This window comes from Bos indicus, chromosome 8 (assembly GCF_029378745.1).
Source record: "Bos indicus isolate NIAB-ARS_2022 breed Sahiwal x Tharparkar chromosome 8, NIAB-ARS_B.indTharparkar_mat_pri_1.0, whole genome shotgun sequence".
NCBI lineage: Eukaryota > Metazoa > Chordata > Mammalia > Artiodactyla > Bovidae > Bos > Bos indicus.
Window position 1 is genome coordinate 101,564,394 of NC_091767.1, and position 25,302 is coordinate 101,589,695.

General features: G+C 36.6%; 1 protein-coding gene across 4 annotated transcripts in view; it reads right to left on the bottom strand.

Annotated features, from left to right (window-relative positions):
• PTBP3 (polypyrimidine tract binding protein 3) overlaps positions 1-25,302 on the bottom strand; it is a 91,626-nt gene that overhangs the window by 28,601 nt on the left and 37,723 nt on the right. For 2 of the 4 annotated variants that reach the window (XM_019966723.2, XM_019966724.2), the window contains 3 exons: positions 19,924-20,093; positions 17,428-17,574; positions 9,241-9,405 (listed from right to left, as the gene is read on the bottom strand). In XM_019966723.2, coding sequence (XP_019822282.2) covers positions 9,241-9,405; positions 17,428-17,574; positions 19,924-20,093 — 482 coding nt within the window. Of the gene's footprint in view, positions 1-9,240; positions 9,406-17,427; positions 17,575-19,208; positions 19,293-19,923; positions 20,094-25,302 lie in introns of those variants that run through there. The other 2 variants (XM_070795281.1, XM_070795282.1) reach the window with 2 other exon arrangements.

Below are 25,302 nucleotides of genomic sequence, written 5' to 3' on the forward strand. Positions count from 1 at the left end.
GGAAAAATTTAGCTAACTTATCCTTATAAATACAACTTGATTCATAAATCTCAGTTTTAAATGAAAATAATATCCTTTATTAAAACTACTGGTACCAAAATTACTTAAATCAGGCCTAAGATGTTCATGTTCTAACACCCATACATGGCTTAAAACAGTGCCTGACATACAATAGGAACTAAATATTTAACCTATTTTATAACTTGTCACAATTGGCACAGTACTGAAACAGAAGGTTACAACAGGGATTAATTAGTGCTATGAGATAATGGTGTTGCAAAGCATATACCTAGAAATGGAAGAGTCACACACAGATCAACTATTTCAGCCTGAGAATCAGCATCTATTTCCTGAAACTTTTATAGAAAGAAAACTACAAAATATTCAACAAAATGAAGCACAAAATGTCCAATGCTCTATTAATTCATCAAATAGTCATAGAGAATCGTTGTAAGCTCTGAAAAAAGTCAGGAGTGAACAAAGTAGAAACAAGAATCTCAGCACCGGTTCATCAATTTTAAACAACAGCACCACACTAATGCAAGATCTTGATAATAGGGGAAACAGTACGTCTGTGGGGGAAGGAGGTATATATATTCTGCTCAAAGTGTTTTGTAAACTAAAAATGCTCTAAAGAATTCTAGTAAGAAAACAAAATGTGAAACGGGAGAAAAACTAGAAAAGAGAAAGAGAACGGGGGAGGAAACCACAAACAAGTGCAGTTAAGTAGGAAACAGTTATCAAGTTGGCAGATACATGTCCAGGTATATCTTGGCAGATATATAAAAAAGTCGCTTTAAATGCCAATGTTCTTAATACGCTAATTAAAATACATAACTGTTAAGAGTGGGCTTTTTAAAAAGTACATGCAAGACCCAACTCTAGGTTATTCGGGAGAAATCCATTTTAAATATAAGGACTTAAGCTAAAGAGAGAGAAAGATACACCATGCTAACACTAATTTTTAAGAAAAGCTGGCAGAGCTATATTCATTTCTTACAAGGCTGACCTCTGAAGAAAAATTATCAGGGATAATGAGGGATGCTATATAAGATAATGGGAGTCATTTATCCAAGAAGACAGAACAATCTTTAAAATGTATGTGTGTAACAAAAAAGAACCAAAATACTTAAGAAAAAAAGCTGTTAGAACTACAAAAACACTATTGTTGTTGGAGACTTTAATAATATCCCTCCAATACAGACTTATGGATAAGTCTGTATAAGTCTGTATTGAGACTGTGAACAAACGTATGGATACCAAAGGGGAGAAGGGCTGGATCTAATTGACATTCATAGAATAATATATCCAATAACAGCAGAATACGCATGAACACCAAGATAGACATATTCTGAGCCATAAAGCACACTTAAATTTAAAATAATAAAAATCATACAATGTGTATTCTCAATTATAGATTTAAACAAGAAACCAGTAACAGGAAAAAACACCTAGAAAATCAGAAGGAAGGTAGAAAGAAAGAAAGGAGTCTCTGCTCTTGCAAGGAAAGACAAGACAATAAATAAGCAAATAAATAACAATACCTGGTCATACAAAAGTATTTTGTTTTAAATAAAAGGGAAAGGGATGAGCGTGATGCAAGTTGGAAAGGTGCAAGGGTGCTCCAGGAAGGCCTCTCTCAAGTCTTTGGAGAAGAGGAATTAACAGAATGAGGGGAAGGTTCCTACAGAGCCCTGGTCACCAATGCTCTTACAACACTTGTTCTACTTCCCCAGCACAGAAGTTCATGGCCAGGGTTCCTACAATGCATTATGCTTTCCTCTGACGTCTCATTTTACATTTGTTTTTTCATAAGACAGAAACGTGTCTTGCTTCTTAAACCTAAGTATTCCCTATGCTGGTAAGAATTTGCTGTCATTACACACTATGTATGTGTTTCCTTAATAGGCAAATATCCTGCTTTTTTATTATCAGAAAGAATGATCATGAATAACTATCCTAGAGGACAGGCAACAAAAGATAAAATAGAAAAATTCAACTACATCAAAATTAAAACCCATGTTCACCAAGACTATCAACAGGATTGAAAAGGCAACGCACAAAATGAGAGACAATATTCTCAAATCATTTATCTGATAAGAGGTAATATACAGAAATATGAAAAGAAGTCCTACAAGTCAAAAACAACAAAAACCCAATTTAAAAAACAGGCAAAGGATTTGAAAAGAACTTTCTCCAAAGAAAGGGCTTCCCTGATAGCTCAGCTGGTAAAGAATCCTCCTGCAATGTGGGAGACCTGGCTTCGATCCCTGGGTTGGGAAGATCCCCTGGAGAAGGAAAAGGCTATTCACTCCAGTATTCTGGCCTGGAGAATTCCATGGACAGTCCACGGGGTTGCAAAGAGTTGGACACAACTGAGGACTTTCATTTCACTTCTCCAAAGAAGACAATCAAATAGCAACAAGCACATGAAAAGACGCTCAATGGCAACTCGTGTCCACCCACAGATGAATGAATAAACAAAATGTGGTGTATACATATAATGGAATATTATTCAGCTTTAAAAAGGGAGGAAATTCTCACACATGCTACAATACCGATGAACCCTGAAGACGCTGTTCTGTGAAATAAGCCAGTCTCAAAACAGCAAATGATGAGTGACTCCACTTTTATGAGGAACCTTGTTGTTGTTTAGTTACTAAGTGGTGTCCAACTCTTACGACCCCATGCACTCTAGCCTGCCAGGTTCCTCTGTCCATGGGATTTCCCAGGCAAGAATCCTGGAGTGGGTTGCCATTTCCTTCTCCAGGGGACCTTCTCGACCCTGGGATTGAACCTGTCTTCTATATTGGCAGGCGGATTCTTTATACCACTGAAGAGAGTCAAACAATTCTTATAAGAGATCAATAAGACTCGTGAAACTAATTTGTCTTGGAAAGGATCACCAGAAAATTCCAATCTTAAAGATGTAGTCTGAAGGCTCTCTATTGAAATTTAAGATGTTTAAAAAAATATATAGTTAATTTCATTATGGTCATACTTCAGGGTTCAAAATGTTAAGACCTTAATCCCTCATATAACTCTATTTTGAAAAACACTAGGAAATTTTTGTTTTGCTCTTTTAATGAAAGGTTTGGTCTTATAATAAGTACTTCCTAAATACACCCTCATATCCTAGAGAATAAAGTTTATAAAATAATACCACGGACTTCCCTTGTGGTCCAGTGGTTAACAATCTGCCCTGCAAGGTTTGATCCCTATGTTCCCCTGGTCGGGAAACTAAGAAGATCCCATATGCTATGGAGCAACCAAGCCCATGTGCCACACCTAGAGAGTCTGCAGCCGCAACTACTGAGCCCATGCACCACAATGAAATATCCCATGTGCCGCAGCACAGCCAGAGAAATAAATAAATAACTTCAAAATGTATGTGTGTGTGTGTGTTATGGTTACAGTCTCAATACAGACTTATCTATAAGACTTATCTACACTATTTACATCAACAACTACAGTAGTTCTCCAGATACACCAAGCGGTTTCAGACTTCTATGCCTATATATGTGACTTTTCCCCTGTTCCTGTATCTCTTTATATAATGTCTAGGAAATTTTCATTTATTCTCTTTCAAAACTCAGCTCAGGCAATAATGCCACCAGAAAATTCTTAGCCCCACCCAAACCTCAATAGAGTCCATTTTCTTTACCAAATATTTTTATCCCCTTCCTGGCCTCGTTGTTTTACTTATACTGTATTATACATTTGTCTATATATGTCTCCTTTAATTAGACTGAAAGTTCCTTGGAGGTATATTGCTTGTCTTGGTCATTTCGTTAGCATTGACTACAATTCCTGGCACATAAGAGGCACAGAGTAAAAGTTTACTTTTAATTGATAAGAAAATTACACTCTGAGACCTGAGTGAAGAATAACCGCAACACGCAAATTTTAAAATGATAAACATTTCTTATGTAAACTATCTTGTTAAAGAAGTAACAAGAACATATAGTTTGCTCTAAAATTTGGGATTTTTATACCATATTATGCTATAGGACCTAGTTAAATATCACTTAATCTTCAGATTTTGTTAATGTTTAGATCCCTTTCTCTCATTTAATTTGAACAACAGCCTGAAGCATATCCTCCCTGGCAGATGTGTTTGGCTATATAATTTTTATCTGAATGTGCTGAGAGAATATAAATGTACTCATCTGGTTAACCATGCTCTCTAGAGCTTCCTGGACTGTATTTACTGAGGAGCTACAAAGATCAATCTGATATTATTAAAGTAAGCAAACACCAATATCAGGGAATGCAGCAATGCCTTAAGTGTGATTTTTAACAACTTTTTATAATTATCAAAACACTTATTTTTAAATAGATTTGGCTTCAAAAGATCAATATTTAGGAAAGTTTCATATATATTTTTATTGATTACAAGGTCTTTGACAACTTCCCTAATAAATATACTTTGCTGTCATAAATACAAATACACAGAGACTCAACTCTTGATATGTCTTGTGCATTTTAATCTTTTCAGACTTCAAAATGGGACTAATAAAATACAAGAGATCAGATTCTGGTAACATTAATCTTCAGGGTGATGAAGATTAATAAAGAGAACTTGCCAGAAACTGAAAATGTTCACTAGTATTCACTTGAAAAAAGCGTTATTCATACTAGAAATTTCTAAAATAGCAGGCACATTAGCTACAATTTGTTTACAATAGTTTTTGTAGGCAACAAAAAAGGTGACTTAAAAATTAGAATTTGGAGGCTTCGCCGGTGGCTCAGTGCTAAAGACTCTGCCTGCCAATGCAGGAGACACAGGTTCGATCCCTGATCCGGGAAGACCCCACACACTGTGAATAACCAAATCTGTTTGCCGTAACTATTAAAGCTGTGCCCTAGAGCCTGGGAACCACAACTACTGAGCCCAAGGGCTGCAACTACTGAAGCCCATACAGCCCAGAGCCCGCACTCCGCAAGAGGAGAAGCCACTGCAATGAGAAGGCCGCGCACTGCAGTTCCACAGTACTCCCTGCTTGCCACAACCAGAGAAAAGCCCACAGAGCAATGGAGACCCTGCAGTCCAAAAGAAATAAATAAGTACTTTTTTTAAATTAGAATTTTATATTACTAGTGTCGATTCTTTTATTTGATACAGTAATAATTGATTTTTGCAAGCTATTTATCTTTATACTTCGATTCAAAAAGGACTTATCTGTCTTTCATCCTGAAGAGACTCATCTATTGGACCTCTGTTGGACATAACTAACACCATACATGATGGTGCTTCAATGTAATAAATTCCAAAAAAATACTGTTTTGCCTTACTCCGTTAGTAGACAAAGAAATTTTTTAGAATGCAGGGCTGAGTTTACATAATGGATCAGTTGATGAATGCCTTCTTTACCTACAAATACTAAGTGATGCCATTCAATCCCACAGCCTTAAGTGCCAGTCATATGCAAATGATCACCAATTTTCCAGTCCTGAATTTTTACGCTCAATACAGACTTATTTCCCAAATGTTTCTTCAATATCTCCCACTGGGTGTCTAACAGGTATCTCCAATTTAAGTTGAAAATATACTCTTGATTCCTCCCCTATCTCCCACCCTTGCCCCACATCTTCCCCCCACCTCAGTCTTTACTATCTAGTATAAGATGGCTCTGCTTTACCAGAAGTTCACATCCACAATCTGGAAAGCATTGACGGTTACTCTCTTTCTCTTTATATCTCACATCTACTCATCCCATCAGCACATCTTTCCAAATACATATGTAATCACCACTTCCAGTGCCCACACCCCACCTGGGTTGCCACCACCTCTCACTGGACTGTGCTAAGAGCCTTCACTTATGCCTGTGTGTGTGTGTGTTAGTCACTTAGTCGTGTCTGACTCTTTGCGACGCCATGGACTAGCCCGCGAGGCTCCTCTGTCCATGGAATTCTCCAGGCAAGAATACTGGAGTGGGTTGCCGTTTCTTTCTCCATCACTTATGCCTATAGTTCATTCTTAACATAGCAAACAAGAGCAATTCTGTTAAAACATTCAGCCTGTCATCTCACTCCTCTGCTCAAAACCCCCCATGGATTCCTATTTCACTCAGTGTAAAGATTATAAAGGCTCTTCTCTGAGCCTATCAGTCATAGCTTTCGTATTTTTTTATATCCAATGACAGTCTTTTTTCTGATATTTGAATACATTAAGCACACTTCCATTTTACGGACTTTGCACTTGCTGTTCTTTCTGCCACTTATACACATAATTTAACACCCTCACATTCTTCAGGCTTCTGCTCAAATGTCTTCATATTGTAAATACTTCTGAAATAGCACCATTCCCATCTCAGTCACTCTTAATTCCCCTACCATGAGTTAAAGGAAAAACACTAGCTTCCACAGATGTTAGCAGTTTAGCTAACGTCAACTCTTCAGCAGAGAATACAGAAAAATTTGCTAATTATAACATGTACAACCAACTCCATGTATTTCCCAATCACAATATTTATCACATTTCACACTATTACTTACGTCTTACCCAGAGGCCACAAGAGCAAGGATCTGTTTCTTACAAAGCAAATGCCAGCTTCTTACTAGAATCTAGTAAGTACAGCCATCATTTCTTGAGCGCTTACTATGTAACAGGCACTACTTTAAGTGCTTTAAATGCATCAACCCATGAAATCCTCATAACAAATGTATAAAAGAGATACCATCTTCATCCCCATCATATAAATAAGAAAAAGACATAAAAGCAGCAAGTTTCTTGCCCAAGGTTATGGAGGTAGTAAGTGGTGGAGCTAGGGTTCAAACCAGCTCTAGAAACTGTATCCTTTATTACTTTGCTATACTATACTTAAATCGGCTAATGGAATAGAGTGCCAGGGGTAAGGGCTTAGTTAATGTAATTAGAGAAAGACACTCTGAGGAGGTGAATTTGAGCTGAAAACGGAATGATGTAGATTCAGCTAAGTGGCTAGGCCTAAGAAACAGAAGATAGAAACGGACTAAGACAGAAATAAGAAGGGTAAGAGGAAGAGGGTCAAAGAGCCAGAAAAGCCAGGGTGCTAAATCAGCAGAACAGTCAGGACGTGAGGTTACAGAGACAGTGAGAGGTCTTGATATGGGGGCATTAAGGGCCCTGGTAAGGAATTTTGCTTTTTCCAACAGTAGTGTGACGGACGGAGAAGGCAATGGCACCCCACTCCAGTACTCTTGCCTGGAGAATCCCATGGATGGAGGAGCCTGGTAGGCAGCAGTCCATGGGGTCGCTAAGAGTCAGACACGACTGAGCGACTTCACTTTCACTTTTCACTTTCATGCATTGGAGAAGGAAATGGCAACCCACTCCAGTGTTCTTGCCTGGAGAATCCCAGCGACGGGGAGCCTGGTAGGCTGCCGTCTCTGGGGTTGCACAGAGTCAGACACGACTGAAGCGACTTAGCAGCAGCAGCAGTAGTGTGACGGAGGATTAAACAAGAGACCGCTATAACTAAAGGGCTGAGAGTCCTATCCCAATGGTTACCATTGAAGACTCAGAAATACTTCTCTTCACTTGAAGGACCCATGATCTTTAGGGAAAGAAACAAGGTTTGTTACTGGTCTCAGCGAAGTGACAAATGGAATAACAAAACAGGACCACGCAACCTGGGCTAAGTTCACTGCTGACTGATAGCAATGTTGAGCCACAGGTGCAATAACATCTTTTGTGAAGCAACAGAAGTTATCAGCAGCAGCTACAGTGCTACAGGAGCAAAAGCAAACAAAAAACGCTGATGGATCACAGAGAGCTCGATGCTACTTGGTGGGATAAACAGAAAAAACGAAAATTCATCAGGACAAAGAAGCCAATCAATTAAGTAACTGCTGAACCCTTTTAGGAAACAACAGTGGCTATGAATACCACTGCTAAAGCCCTCCACAGGACATGCTTCACAAACATACATATTTAGAAAATGGTACTCAGGAAACTATTATAGGGAATAGAGTAGGCATAATAAGTGGTATATTTTGATATTTACATGCACAGCATGGGAACCACGGGCTGTGCTTAGTCATTCAGTCATGTCCAATTCTTTGCGACCCCATGGACTGTAGCCCACCAGGCTCCTCTGTCAATGGGGATTCTCCAGGCAAGAATATTGAAGTGGGTTGCCATGTCCTCCTCCCGGGGATCTTTCCAACCCAGGGATCGAACCCAGGTCTCCCGCATTGCATGTGGATTCTTTACTGTCTGAGCCATTAGGGAGCCCAACATGAACCATATAAGGAAATGTATCTGAGCTCTTATCACCAGTTGGTACAATGACAGTGGGGAAAGTAACAACTTCTAAGGTCCCCAATTCCCTTATTTGTAAAATGTGAGGAGAGGATACATGTCAATTCTTAGATATAAGTGCACACATACGACTCCCCATGACTCTTCATTCAGTAGTACAAACCCAAAGTTTTAGAAAACAGTTAAAATGATTCTAAATTGGCCTAGGGTTATGCTGTTTAATATTATATATATTGAGACATAAATGTGAAAATAAGCATATGTTTCAGTGTTTTAAAATAATTTTTATATATAGGTTAAGTATAATGAAATGGAATACTAGAGCTGGCATCAGGAGGCTTGAATTCTGACTGGTTCTTCAATTATTCTTTACAATACTCAACAATTATCGGAGATTTAGTTTTATTCATTACAAAATTATGTAATAACTAGGTGACAGATCTTGCCTTAAATTCCATCTCTTCACAGTAGGCCATGATGTGGTATACTGCCTCTTATCAAGACGGTTTAGACATAGTAATGGATAGTCTATGAAAGTTATGTTGAGAGTCAGTATTTAATTTGATACTTCCATATTACATGTGAAGTTACTCACATCTTCCTTTTAAAGTTTTAAAAATAAAAGTGCTCAAATGTATGGAGGAATCTATAGAAATAAATTTGTTGTTTTCTATATTGACGTTACTTTCTCACAAATAACTAGTACCAATTTTTTCTTTATAGGAATCTATGCTTTGTTCATTTTCATGCTTAGGTATAAAAACACAGAATTCTTACACACCTTTTTAAATCAAGTATTTAGGTTAGAAAAAGGAGGCTTTCAAAAACTATCTCTAACTGACACTATTCCTTGCATGAAACAGGATGCTGAAGACTTTTATTATTTAAGTAAATATATTAACCAGAATCAACAACCTGAAAAACTAAAGACGGAAAACATTAAAAGTTACAGAGGTCGTATTTGACTCTGCTTTCGTAAGAGTGTTCCTCCTTACCTGATGAAGAACTTCCAGGGTAACAGGATAAAAGAGGTTTTCAATAATTATTCGGAGCACAGGGCTCTGCCCAGGTAGGATTGTGCCTTCATTGGTAGGCGCTCCAGGAAGGGCCAGACTTCCTGACTGGACCGTACTGACAGCCTGCAGTGCAGCTTGGGCTCTCTATGTAACAATCCAAAACGAGAACTTGTGGTTACACAGACACATTATACAATCCTTAGTTGATGTAAATTAATATGAAGTACTATGGTTAAATAAAAATATACATATCTGTTGAACTTTCTCTGGATGTATATATCCTAATATTGTAATCAGTCAAGAATCAAAAGTCTTGTGTTCTTATCACAGTGACACAATATTTAATAGAGTTGCTTAAATTTACTTGAATAAATGAAAAAACTATAGCCAAAAAAGAAGAAAACTTGTATACAACTTTCATATCCTAATTTTTTAATGACAAAAGGGAAGAAAGCAATGTGAAAGTAACATTAAAGACCACTTTAAAAAAAATCACTCAAATTCCTCTTCTTTTTTCCTCTCTGAACAATTGAGTTCTAAAACCTCTGGGTGGCATATGATAGGCATAAACATGGAAGAGCTGTGGTGGTTCAGAGTGGGGCAGGGAGGGCATCCTGGCATGAAGCATCAGAGCCTGAGCAAAAAGAGGAAGGCATCCATCTGCCTGGCAAGGGGAACCTGAGCCCGAACAAGGTAAGCAAGGCATCTGTGAGTGGGTGGCTCACTGCCAGCTGTCAGAACCTGGGGAGCATAACAAGGGTAAGAAAGATATCCAGAGGAGAGCAGCCTAGCCAGGATTACCAGAGCTCAGGGAGAGTCAAGAAGAGGGCCACAGAGAATTGGGTGCTTCCCCTGTGGCTCACTGTTAAAGAATCCACCTGCAATGCAGGAGACGTGGGTTCAATCCCTGGGTCGGGAAGATCCTCTGGAGAAGAGAATAGCTACCCACTCCTCCAGTATTCTTGCCTGGGAAATCCCATGGACAGAGGAGTCTGGCGGGCTACAGTCTATGGGGTCACAAAAGAGTTGGACACTACTTAGCAACTAACAAAAGCAGCCGCAGGGAATAGGTAGCCAATGTAGTAAAGATAATTCGAGTAGGGAGAGAGTTCAACAGAGGGGCAGACTGGTATGAGATGTCAGAACCCAAGAAAAGGAAGGCAGAAAAGTTTCTAAATATGATGCTCTATTAAAAGGAACCAGGGTGCTCTAAAAAATGTCTAGGTCTAAAACTGGAGCAGGAAAGCATAAGATGAGTGTACATTTCCAGTTTTGTGGGGTTTTCCTGTTGTTGTTTTGTATCAGAATGCAAAACAGTTTTCAAAGAACAACAGAAGCAAGCCAAAAGGACACAGAAGACAGCTTGAAAGGGGCTCCCACTGGCATTATTTGAGAACCAAAATAGTGATTGTAACAAATAAAAACCCATCAGATAAAACAGGAAACCTGCAAGTCCACAGGCTGATAAAAATTGACAATTGATAAGGAACAGTCTATTTACACTGCTAAAGTACCTCCCGTCAAATACTCTTCTTTCCCCCTTTGTAAGTCATAACTTTATACTAGAGAAGCCAGGCAAACAGCAGTCAAATCAAGTGATCAAAGAGCACACCATCAGCAACGCAGCAAATTGAAATTATTATGTACCACCTGATACGATGAAATGAGAAGAAAAGAGCATTACTTCTGTGATGTTCCTGTCAAAGCTGCATACACTGAATCTTATCACAAGGAAACATCAGACAAACTCAAATTGAGGGATAGCCTAGTAGATGAGTAGCCCATAATTTTCAAAAGTATCAAGGTTATGAAAGCAAAAAAAAAAAAAGAACTTAACTGTTTCAGATAAAGGGAGACTAGAAGATATGATTTCTAAATGGAACATGCAACTCTGAATAATGCTTATTCTGCTAGAACAAACATCACCGGGACAACTGGCAAAACTTGAATCCGGGCTGAGGGTTGGAGGGAAGTAATACATCAGTGTTAATTTCCTGATTTTGACCAGTGTATTCTGGTTTGTAAAAGAATATCCTTCTTTGAAGGAAATGCACACTGAAAGTTTGGCCAAGGAAGACAGGCCAGATTAATAGGTTTTCCCCAAATGCCTCAAAGTAATCAGAATGTCTTCGTATTATATTTACGACTCTTTTTAAAAATTTTTTGACTGCCTCAAAATTTAAAACAATTATTCAAGTGAAAAGGGGAAACTGAAGAGGAAAAAAGCATGGTTGATAATTAAGCTAATAATTAGTGAAATTAAATGCAAGTTTAATCAATCTTGTGTTCTGTACTTATAATTTCCTAACAATAGTGATAATGAATAAAATGTTTATGCCAAAAAATGAAAAAACATCCCACCACTTTAATGCAGATTCTTTCATTTCTACATCTTGTATTCACTTGAAATTTTAAAGATCATAGTATTGTGTCACAGTTCTTTGTTATTTTATATTAACATTTATTTTGTTTTCATGACTTTAATTTTAGTTTACTATTTATTATACCACCTTTCAGAAGTGGGATGACTAGCTTTTTAACATTTTGTTATGAAAAATAACATTAAAATAAATGTCTTTCTGAAAAGTGGCAGTCTTTTCTGTATGCTTAATAACTGAACAACTTCCACTTTTGTACTTATATACAACTCTTTTTTAAACCGTTTAACAACATTTTTATGCCATATAAAGACTTTTATGTATCAAGTAATACTCGAACTGCCAAATGTTCAGTTTCCAAATCATCTCTGAGAACAATATATGAATAATTTGAATATATCATTAAATACATATGCGCCTGTAAAGTCAAGTGTGTGATACTGAGCACCCCAATTCTGCTTCACACGTAGCAGTTTATCTTATTTTATACTGGGCTCTCCAGGAAGATGTTATTTGGAAAACAGGGTTGTACTGCTTTTAAATTTGAAAATTGGCTCACAGTCCCACTTAAAGCCTTTAAATAGGCAATGATGAGGTTTGGAGGTCATTCAAAAAAGACTCAATTAACACAGGGATTAGAATTAGCAAACAAGAACATTAAAGTAGTTATTGTATCTGTATCAACTGCTCTCGCATGCACACACACACACACACACACACACACACACGAAAGGTTAAGTAGAGACATGGAAGACAGCATTGTTCAATAGAATTTCCTGTGATAATGAAAATATTCGACATCTACAATATATTGGATATTAGTCACTGGTGGCTGGTGAGCACTTGAAATGTACCTAGTGCAACTGAGGAACTGAATTTTTTATTTTTAATTTATTTAAATTTATTCACATTTAGCTAGCAGCTGAGGGGTTCCCAGGTGGCTCAGTGGTAAAGAATTCACATGCCAGTGCAGGAGATTTGGGTTCAATCCCTGGGCAGGGAAGATCCCCTGGAGGAGGGCATGGCAATACACTTCAGTATTCTTGCCTGGGGAATCCCATGGACAGAGGAGCGTGGCGGGCTACAGTCCACAGGATCGCAACAGAGTTGGACACGACTTAGTGACTAAAGAACAACAAGCAAGCAGTTACCATATTAAACCTACTGAACAACCAGCGAGCAGTTACTCACAACTTTAGAATGTTCAGGAAAAAACATCAACACAGTGAGGCTCTCAGTGGAGTAATGGTTCCTTTTTCTCTCACATCAGGAGAGAAAAAGGAACCATTATTCAAGATTTAATCATCCTATCAAAACTAAGCCTGAATAACTGAAAGTAAATGTAACCTTTTTGGCTACACTGTGTGGCTTGTGGGATCTTAGTACTAAGTGTGGAGTCCTAAGCACTGAACCGCCAGGGAATTCCCAACCTCACTGACTCTACTTCCTTATCTACCAATCATTCAATCAATTCTTTTTATTAAATAATTCTATATATATGCTTACTACTGCTATATTACAGTTATTGTTGCTATTGTTGCTGTTTCTCTTCCTCCACTCCTTCTTCTTTGGCATAAAAGACATCATGTTGCAGAAATATGAGAAGATATGGTATATATTGTTTTAATCATTCTACAGTTGTCAATATACTCCGCATTAGAACTTCACAGAGCATTGAGTACAAGTCTCCGCATAGCAGGCATGCAAAAAAAATTATTTTGACAATAAAAATCTGAGAAAGATTTGTTTAATAAGTAACTCTAGTTTCAATTTTTAATTAGGCAAAAATATTGAAGGAAGAAAATGAAAAGTAGAGGGACATGCTTCACTGAGGACAAAAGAAAAGGGAGGGGGAGAAAAAAGAAATGTCTTCTTAATATGAAGAGACAGTTCAGGTACAAAGAAGACATATTTTCTGTGTATCTGATGCTAAACATTACAAGGCAGCAGAATTCTTATTATGGGAGATAATTTTTCAACATTTCAGCCACAAACCCTCTGGAATGGTTACATTAACTAGTAGTAAAGGAAATAGCAGTATTGTGATGGAAAAACCAACAAATACTTATTGAGGTTGGGAACGTATATATACTTCATGTAAAATTTAAATATGCCTAGAAAATATGGCAACCCACTCCAGCGTTCTTGCCTGGAGAATCCCAAGGATGAGGGAGCCTGGTGCGCTGCCGTCTATGGGGTTGCACAGAGTTGGACACGACTGAAGCGACTTAGCAGCAGCAGTAGAAGAAAATATAAAGAAGGTATTTCTAAAGTTGAGATAGAAATGAATATACAACAAAATTCACAGATCTTTAAATGTTCAGTTTGATGATTCTGGGGGAAATATTTTAAGGAAAAAATTTGCCGTGGTCATTATTTTGCAAATTTATAAATTTCTACCTACAAGACCAAGAAAAACTGTCTATACAAAAATGACTGCTACTAATACAACCATTTCTCAAATGCTGCACCTCAAAAATACCATCTAAAGTTTTTAGCTCCAATTTTAGTTTAAAGCAAGGGAGGGAAATAGTTGATATTCACCTGGCCCTCTGCTAAGTATGTCCATAAGTATGTTTTGGGATATCTTGCTATTCAGAGAAGAAAAGAGAATGAAACAGTAATTTATCAGCTTCTGAGGGCTGTCAGAATAAAAAACATTTGGTACCTCTCATTAATATGTATGTAAACAAGTACCTTCAATTTTGACTTCAGCTTTTCTGTAGGACTCTGAATAAAAGAAAACCATTATTTTATCAAAAGTCAATGCAAAAAATGGACAAAAGTAACAAAATGGCAAGGGTACTGGGAAGAAATCAAGGCTATCTAAGAATAAACTAGGTCATTTGGGCTGGCTTTGGTTGCCAAGCAACTGGGATTTCTCACCGTTTCCCTTTAGAATAATCCAGTCTTTAAGAGTTTTATTAACTTGTGTCTTCTTCAAGACTTAAACATAATTAGGAATCACGCTAATGACAAAACTGCATGACTTATACAAAAGAGAACTGAAAATTCTACTGAGAGATAGGAAATAAAATATAACTTCCTCCTCAAAAGGATTAGTTAGCGATATAGATATGTTAACTATCTCCATATTAATCTATAAAATCAACCCAATTCAACTGTGTTTTGGGGGTGTTAGGAGTTATCAAAATAATTCTAATATATCCTGAGAAATAAACAAAACCTATTATCCATTTAATTTCTAAAAAGAGAGGGGAAAAAATTGAGCTTTGCCCTATAGTAGGTTAAGCCACAGGGACACTGAAACAGGAACGGAACAGAACGGAATCCAAAAGGCAATCCAGATTAGACACAGACTGCATACCACGTGAGCAGCACACACGTGAGGGCAGATGGAGGTCACACAAGCAAAATGTGCAGTCATGTCTAACAAGTATATTTATGCATGTTCTAAGTAGGCAAAGCCTGTGTACAGAAAGAAAAGTAGAACATGACAAAGGACAAGTTTTACATGAGTGGATAATACATGGGCTACTCAACCACAACAAAAGAGAAACTGGTCAGTGGAGTAAGTGAAAGACCCTAGCCTCCCTCTCCACCCACAAAACAGTCTTAACAAAGATTTAAACACTAAAATAAAGACAACCAAAACATTAACGTATAAGAAAATATAGGTAGAAACTTTTTAATCTTGCTATATTGGGTTTTTATGAGTATGGTACCCATGTCAGAGATCACAACACAACTTAAGAGACTTGACTCTTACATAAAAATAATTTAAAAACTGAATTAGCAAACAAAATCCAGAGACGGAAAACAGAATGGCAGCTGCCAGTGGGGGTAGGGGGAAATGAGGAGTCAGTATTTAATGGGTACAGAGTTTCAGTCTGGGAAGAGGAAACAGTCCTGGAGATGGATGGTGGTGCTAGGTTGGGCAATGTGAGTGTATTTAATGCCACTGAAGTGTTATTCACTAGCTTAGTAATTTCTGACTCTTTGCAACCCCACAGACTGTAGCCCACCAAGCTCCTCTCTCCATGGAATTCTCCTGGTAAGATTACTGGAGTGGGTAGCCATTTGCTTCTCCAGAGTATCTTCCCGACCCAGAGAGTGAATCAAGTCCCCTTCATTTCAGGCAAATTCTTTACTGTCTGAGCCACCAGGGAATGCCACTGAATCATACACTTAAAAATGGTTAAAATGGTAAATCTCATATACGTATTTTATCACAAATGAAAAAATGGGGAGGAAAACTGCATTAACAGAAATCACTGTAAATACGTCACAAGTTATTACATAAAAGTAAGTAAAATAATAAGATATAATTTGTTAACTATCATATTAACAAAAATGGACAGGAAAATCGCTTGCTCATATATTATCAGTGGCACCCTAAATCAGCAAATAATCTTTACAGAAAGCAATACTGCAATGTATATCAAAACATAAAACATACATAGGCTAAGTACCAGCAATTCTGTTGCCAGAAACAAAAACTGTAAGATAATGCCGCAACTGTGCCAAGATATATAAGAATGCTACTATAGTACTATTTGTAAAAGCATAACATTGCAAACAATCTCAATGTCTATTAACAAGAAACTAGATAAATTATGGCTGTCCTTTTGAAGCAAGTATTATGCAATCATTTAAAAATGATGACGTAATAAAAAGTAAAATAAAAAGTATGAAGTAATTGTGTATTTCTTCTCATGAAACATCACTGACCTACTGTAGAGAAAAAATAATAGCTCTTAAAACATTAGGATTCCACTGGTGTAAAATTATATACATAGACAAAACCTGAATAGAGAAGGGTACACAGTAAAATGTTTGCAAAATGTTAATCAGTTATACCTAGGTAGCTGGATTGTCTTTTGTTTTTTATTTTTCTGGATTGTCTGAATGTTTTACCATAAGCATGTATCCTACTTACAAGGCAATGTTTTACTTTAAAAATTTTATATATTTAAAAATATCTAACATTTCATTTACTCAAGTTTAGATAATTTATTATATGTCATTAATATGTCTTAGAATAAGTTAAGGATTGGATGCAGGAAATGTCATTGTTTTTAAAAATGTGGAAAACTATAATTTAAATTCAGCAGCTTGTATTATAATGACTTTCAACACAGAAACAAAGAGCTGAAGGAGTTCTTTTGCCTAGGGCAAGACTATCAGGGCCAAACAATGCTCTCAGCATAATATAAAACCTATTTTTTAAAATGTACTTGCTAAAAAAAAAAAAAATAAAATAAAATGTACTTGCTTCATGGATAAATTTTTCCTACCCTTAAAATACTTCAAATTACTATTTTAACTACTTAAAAACTCAACCTGGAGAGACAAAAAAGTTTCAGTATGGTAAGAAATGTTCATAGTCTATATTCCACATTTATCTTGGAGAGTTAAAATCATATAATGAACATATTTATATAAATTCTTATTATAACAATAGGATCACCACTCAACTTCTCAATGCCTTTGTTACATATTCTATAAAAAGAAAGGATTGACTTCCATAGTTCCTTTAGATCTGAAATTTTAAGAGACATTAACAATGTACTTTTTCCCCGCTTATGGAAACAGTTTGAAGGGAAAACTGATTGCCTGCCATTTCTAAGGCCATATCCTCAAACACAGTTTCAAATGGCAGTGCTTTCTTATTGGAGTCTTTGGATAAGAATTTATATATACAATCTTTATCAATAGAGCATCTCATGATGAAAAACACATGATTTTTTTTCCACTTAAAAATAGAAACTTAGTTATTATATCATGTATTCTTAAAACTATTTTTATAAATGACATTAATACTTACAGCTTGATTAGGCAGATTGTCAGTCTTAAGTTCTCTGTGATTGGAATACTGAATAAAAACAGGCTGGCTTCGAAGGTGAGGAGTAACAGGAGTGTAATAATTCACCATAGTAACAGCAGCTTCCTCAGAAGCCATTTCTAAGAAAGCCTGCAATAAACACAAGAAAGTAAAGTGAAAGCTCCTGTTTTTGAAAGGCAGCTAAGAACTATTTTGTCATTCTAGCTGATCTAAAACTCATGCATTCTTAACAGAAGTCATATTACCCTCAAGGGGATGAAAAGACTTTCGTTTCAAACTCTATCACTGATAGTTACTGAAAACATATTTGACAAAAGTTGGGTTCAATAAAGGATTTGGGATTGGGAAATTGACAGTTGATTAAATGACTCTGTGTGGTTTTTGGTCTTCTTACTTCTGTTTCTTCTAAAATTTAGAAACAACTAAAAAAGCAAAAATAAATATGTGCATCACTACTATAAATAGATGCGTTCAGTTTCTTCCTAAAAATTTCTCCAATGATCTGTTCTCCTTTGCCTTTTTATGAATGTAATTAGAACATTCATGTGCCAAGGCTCAATTGTACAAATTAGGGAAATGGGAGAACATCCTACATTAAGTCAATATTGATTTGATTTGGGTCATTCAAGTGACCTTTTTTGGCTATTGGTAATCACTGTACTGATATTAGCTACTTGAAGACTAAAAAGAACTGAGATGGAAGAAGCTCCTTAGTATTCATGTCTTATTCTGTTTATGGCTTCTCCTCACTGTCATGATTCCCATTAACTTATGTGACAGGAATCGGATACTTACAGATCTTTAAGGTGGCAGATTTTATCACCCTGTCTCAATGGTTAAGAAGATAAAACATATACTAACAGTTCTGAGCCCTGACTACCTCTAAGAACACTTCCAATTTAAAGTACAGGAAGAACTCATGATCCAAATCACTATCTTCGAGGAATAAAACAGATTTTAAGTCATTTACAGTATTTAAAAGGTACAAATGTCTGTGATACACTTTAAAGCTGCTATCCAATTGTATAAGTAATACAGTTTTTCTAATATTTCTAAGAGAAGTAGATAAAAATGATCAAGGTAACAAAAATAGCTATGGCAGTATTTCTTAACTATCTGGTTTTTTAAAGTCATCTTTTCAACAAAGAATTTGTAAACTGTATTCTAATAATATTCACCATATGGGGAGAGTCTCTTCCTGCAAACTCCCTACTAAATGTTGAGACTCCTACAATGTCACACAAAGGAAAGGCTGAACAATGTCTTTGGATATTGTGATTCTAGTCAGGAAATCATTCCTATATGTATATACAACCTAAAAATTCATATGTAAAAATAAAATTTTCCACATGGAGTCCAGTAAAAGAATTATTTATGTTTTCCCAAAGTATCCAGCGAAGGATCAACCTCCATAATAGGATGAAGAGAAAATAAAAAATCACTACCCACAGAAAGGCTGGTGAAAATAACCCTTACTCTATCCTCAACACTCCCAAGAACCATGGAATGATTATGCCGACAAGTACTACTATAGTGACTCACATCAGAATCTCTTGCTGAAGTAAATTACTAACAAGGTATTTTCTGAACAGGATTTAGGATCAAAAGACAAGCAATTAACAGCAATCAGCACTACAGAAAAATATAAACCTAGAACCAATAGCCGAAACAAAGGAAACTGTGACACTGCCTGCTGCCTCTCAGTTATTTGACATAAGATATAGGATATACTACATGAAACATAATAAGTACGTAACACGTGCCTGTTAGACATCAGACAGCCATTAGACGTGGTCGTGTTGGCTCTTTTCAAACTCTGCGAACCATACTAGTCTCAATAGTGGCATCTGTAAAGAAAATTAAGATCCAAGTGCCTACACTACCTCTAAAAGATGTAAGAAAAATGTATAAACACAAGGACTGAATACTAAGACATACTATTTAACTTCTCCAGTTCTTAACAACCTCAACTACCTTAAACAAGGCTGTTAATTTAAATAAATAGTTTACTAAAGATAGGGGTCTGAATCAGACATCATTATCCAATCTTGGATGGTAAACAATCTGATCTCTTCTGATAATCACAGGATCTTTTCATAAACCATTTTGTAATTAAGAATGTAAAATATGTTTGGTCAAGATAATAAATAAGAGAGAATCCTGTTTCCTATACAATATTTTTATTTATTGCTTCCTGTCATTAAAAAGTTCTATTTTTAAAAGCTATGTAAATAGAATAAAATTTAGAAAAAAAGTTCAAGAAAATAAAAAGCTTTCATTTCTTAAATTTTGGCGGCACTTTGCAGGATCTTAGTTCCCCCAGCAGGGATTGAGCCTGCACCCTTGGCAGTGAAAGCACAGAGTCCTAACCACTGGACTACCAGGGCATTCCCTTAAAAACAATGTGGTTTTTTTGTTTTTTTTTTCCACTAACACCCAGAAATAATAATTGTGGGTCAATCTTTAAAACTTACATACCTGGCTTTTTCCTTTCAACATCAAAAGATTAGTTACTTTGCCAAACGGTAGACCTAATGATATGACCTCTGCTTCGGTGACATCACTTGGAATTTTGCGAAGATGGAGAACACGGGAAGGCGAACAGAGAGGTCTATCTCCTTTAAATTTCTTGTTGTCATTCCCATTAGCTAAAAAATACAAGATTTGTTTTTTAATTACTGAAACTAATTTGGGTTGACATACTACATTAACCATATCATCACATTTGATCTTCCAAGCATTTCAGGTTTTGAAATTCAGGAACTACGGGGCTGATGGGAGAAGAGTAGAAGACAGTTGAAAACAAAACCATCCACTTTTCAACGCGTGGGTTTTTTAAAATTTTTTACTGCAGGTGTATTTTTTTTAAAACTGAACTTGGATTTTTAACTTCAAGCAAAAGTGCTGGATATGAATTACATATGTTGAGGTACCAAAAACCTCTAAATGGGAAACTATTTGTTATGAATAGAAAACAATACTTATATTATCTTCAATGTATCTTAAAAGATGCTTTTCTAGTTTGTCCTGTTACTAATTAAACAGAATAAAAATTTTTAGGATAGATGGTAATAAAAATTTCATGTTTCTCACACCCTACAAGGATTTAAATTTGAGATGCACATTTATGAAAGTAAGTTTATTTCTCAGGCATTATACAATTTTTGCCAATTCACTTTTTAAAGTACTTTCAGAAGCTAAACTGTGACTTCCTTAGGATAATCCTATTCTTTATGATATAATAGGCAGCTCTTAACGTAAGTATCATTACCTTTTGGAAATGCAAATTTTAAGCCCTATTTCAGACCTACTGAATCAGAAACATCCCAGCAACCTGTGTTTTTACAAGCTCTCCAGATGATTCTGAAGCAACCTAAAGTATGAGAACCACTGTTGTAATCCAGTATGCCAGTTTATAGCCAAATTTTATTTAAAGCTTATGTTTTAACACTGACAGTAACTAGAACTGACAAGCCTGTAACAAGTAGTCAAATTTATGTACATAAGATTCAGGAAGGTTTTTTTCTTCCCCAGAAATAGCACCACGTAAGACTAAATGCAAATTATCTAAAAGCCAAAGTTTCATTATAGTGTTGTTTTTTTAATACTGGCTCAAGGAAATAGCAACCCACTCCAGTATTCTTGCCGGGAAAATCCCACGGAAGTCGGAAGCAACTTAGCAGCAGCAGCAGCAGCAGACGTTAAAGCATCTGCCTGCAATGTGGGAGACCTGGGTTCGATCCCTGGGTCGGGAAGATCCCCTGGAGCAATGCATGGCAACCCACTCCAGTATTCTTGCCTGGAGAATCCCATGGACAGAGGAGCTTGGTGGGCTACAGTCCACGGGGTCGCAAAGAGTCGGACATGACTGAGCGACCTCACTTCACCATACTTAGCACTATTAGAAGAAAAATATAATCTTTTCAAACACCTGAGATTACCATTTTTCTAAATACTAGAAAAACTTCTAAAACACTAAAAAAACAGTCATATGTCTGTGACCCTAAATAAACAAATTTCATGAGGGCCACATAAAAGTCTTGGCAATATTCTGTACCCGTTCCTATGGCAGAGAACACCACTTGCTTACAGGTAAACAGGTTGACTTAATACCAAAACTAGCACTTGCTCCCAAATTCTCTATGTTCATGAATGCAGGCAACATCCTACCAATACTATCAATTCCAAGAGGTCCTTACAGGTCTGTGCCTGATTATAGCAAATGCCTAGGACAGTGTGTGGAAAATAATCAACAAATACTTATTGGAAATCATGTATTTAATTTCTGGGAGTCAAAAAGATTCCTTCTCCTTCCTCATGAATCATCATGAAACACTGATTTTTCCCTCCAAAATAACTGATTCCACTTTCATCTCGACTCTCAATGTCACCTCACCTATGATCCCTATGATCTACGATACCTTCTACTCTGCCTTCCTCTAGTCTCACTCCCTCCACTTCCACTAAGATCTAACATCTTATCATCCTAAATGTATATGTCATGTCATTATCCTGTTCTAAAAACCCTGACAAGCTTCCAACTACTTAAAAAGATCCTTAATTTCTACTTTTCATGCTGTTTTCATTTACACTGCCTCACTGGAGTTGACACATAAAAATACATTAAATTACATCTTATTAACTTTAACAGATGGAAGAGATTAAGAGATTTAACAGATCAGAGATTAAATAATTTTTGTACACAGCTAGGAAGTGAAAAGAGCATTATTCAAACTTAAGTTTAAAGGTAACTTTTTAATCACAAAAATCTCAAAGTGTGTTACCATCCCTAGAAAAAAAACTAAGCAACTTGATGATGACAATAAATTTTCAGAATATATGCAGATTTATGAGGATTATACTGTCAGTATACAGTATTATAGTGATAATACTGTCACTAAATTAAATGCTAAACTATCACCTCCTGGAAAAGTATAAAGTGCCTTTTTGCACTTCCCCTCTCTGTAAGCCTAGATGGCTAGACAAAAATATCACAACCTTGTACATTCTTAACCAGCATAAGGTGTTAAAAGACTAGAAAACCATCCTAAGGAGCAAAGGCTTTTAGAAGTTTATCCAGAATAATCCAAAATAAATGAATGAACATTAAGAAGGTTATTTCTTTAACTGAGGTGTTCATAATCTCTGCAAAACCACGTGTGAAATAAAATGAATACCTACACAAGCTACTTGAACCTGAACTGCACTATCAAATAAAAACCAACCGTGACAAACTTTTTATCAAGAAGTATATACATAACCAATTCAAGTTTTTAGTTCTTCTGTGTTATAAAAGTCTCTGCTATGTTAAAAGCATGGCCTACAAAATCAGACATCTTGTTCTGATATAACTGAGCCTTATATTCATTTCCTATAAAATGAGTATAACAACAGTACTTGGAAATTGTAGTATGAGTATTTGGAAAATTAAATTATATCACAGCAAGATATACAGTTTATAATCCAGCCTATGTCTAGAGATGTCAAAAAGATCTCACAATATCTAACCCCAAATTAAGCAACCTTCTCATTTAAGCCACTCATCCTCATATATAACCTAAATGCAGGATTCTTTGCAATGTTAGCATATTTTCTCTGCCTTTGGTTCTCTTGTTAGAGAATCATTCTAATGAGGTAACTAGTTTTTGTTTGGTAACGTATTAGCAACCAGTTCCAGATCATTTGTTTTCATCTAAATGTGAGGTCTTTCTTTTATTCCTCCAATATTCAGGACACTGGTATGAAACACATTTGGGAACTTGATTTGTATAAGAATACCATCTTTAATAAGATACTGCTCATCCTTTTCTTTTGGAGAAGGAAATGGCAACCCACTCCAGTATTCTTGCCTAGAGAATCCTATGGACAGAGAAGCCTGGGGGCTGCTGTCCATAGGGTCGCACAGAGTCGGACACGACTGAAGCGACTTAGCATGCATGGATGCATTGGAGAAGGAAATGGCAACCCACTCCAGTATTCTTGCCTGGAGAATCCCAGGGACAGAGGAGCCTGATGGGCTGCCGTCTATGGGGTCGCACAGAGTTGGACACGACTGAAGCGATTTAGCAGCAGCAGCAACATTAATATTTAAATGCTAGATGTAATGTCCATTACAAAAAGATCAACAACATATGTCTTGATTTTCTTAAGAGAGCTTATTTTACCTGGAAAGTATTTTCTTTCTACTTTTTTTGGTGCTAAAATGAAGATTGTAGACAACAGTGGCTTTTTTCCTCTTGATGTCCTAACTTTGCAAAATTAACACATTGCTCAAAATTAATTCAAAATTTTATTAGACTGTGAAATCTAAAAACCTAAAGAACTACTCATCTAGATGACCAAAAAAAGGTTATAAAGACTTGATAAATATAACAATTTAAAAATGGAAAGGCATATATAAGCATATAGGGAATCATAATTTAATTAAGGAGGAAACAAGGAAATTCTACTGTATTGAATATGCAACTTTGACAAATTATTCTCTATATGAAAGATTAAAGACTTTCTGAAAACTGTATTATGAAAATAAGCATTCAAAATACTTAACTTGAATAAATCTTGTACTTTTGGATAGAAACTTCGTGAATGGCTACCGAATGGCTTCCTGAAGACTACAGATTTCTTCAAGAAAATTAGAGATACCAAGGGAACATTTCATGCAAAGATGGGCTCGATAAAGGACAGAAATGGTAGGGACCTAACAGAAGCAGAAGATATTAAGAAGAGGTGGCAAGAATACACAGAAGAACTGTACAAAAAAGATCGTCACAACCCAAATAATCACGATGGTGTGATCACTCACCTAGAGCCAGATATCCTGGAATGTGAAGTCAAGTGGGCCTTAGGAAGCATCACTACGAACAAAACTAGTGGAGGTGATGGAATTCCAGTTGGAGCTATTGCAAATCCTGAAAGACAATGCTGTGAAAGTGCAGCACTCAATATGCCAGCAAATTTGGAAAACTCAGCAGTGGCCACAGGACTGGAAAAGTTCGGTTTTCGTTCCAATCCCTAAGAGAGGCAATGCCAAAGAATGCTCAAACTACCGCACAATTGTACTCATCTCACACGCTAGTAAAGTAATGCTCAAAATTCTCCAAGCCAGGCTTCAGCAATATGTGAACCGTGAACTTCCAGATGTTCAAGCTGAAAAGGCAGAGGAACCAGAGTTCAAATTGCCAACATCCACTGGATCATCGAAAAAGCAAGAGAGTTCCAGAAAAACATCTATTTCTGCTTTATTGACTACACCAAAGCCTTTGACTGTGTGGATCACAATAAACTGTGGAAAATTCTGAAAGAGATGCGCATACCAGACCACCTGACCTGCCTCTTGAGAAACCTGTATGAAGGTCAGGAAGCAAAAGTTAGAACTGGACAGGGAACAACAGACTGGTTCCAAACAGGAAAAGGAGTACGTCAAGGCTGTATATTGTCACCCTGCTTATTTAAGTTACATCATGAGAAATGCTGGGCTGGAGGAAGCACAAGCTGGAATCAAGATTGCCAGGAGAAATATCAACAACCTCAGGTATGCAGATGACACCACCCTTATGGCAGAAAGTGAAGAAGAACTAAACTAAGACGCTAAAGGCTAAAGAGCCTCTTGATGAAAGTGAAAGGAGAGAGTGAAAAAGTTGGCTTAAAGCTCAACATTCAGAAAATGAAGATCATGGCATCCGGTCCCATCACTTCATGGCAAATAGATGGGGAAACAGTGGCTGACTTTATTTTTTGGGGCTCCAAAATCACTGCAGATGGTGACTGCAGCCATGAAATTAAAAGACGCTTACTCTTTGGAAGGAAAGTTATGACCAACCTAGACAGCATATTAAAAAGCAGAGACATTACTTTGCC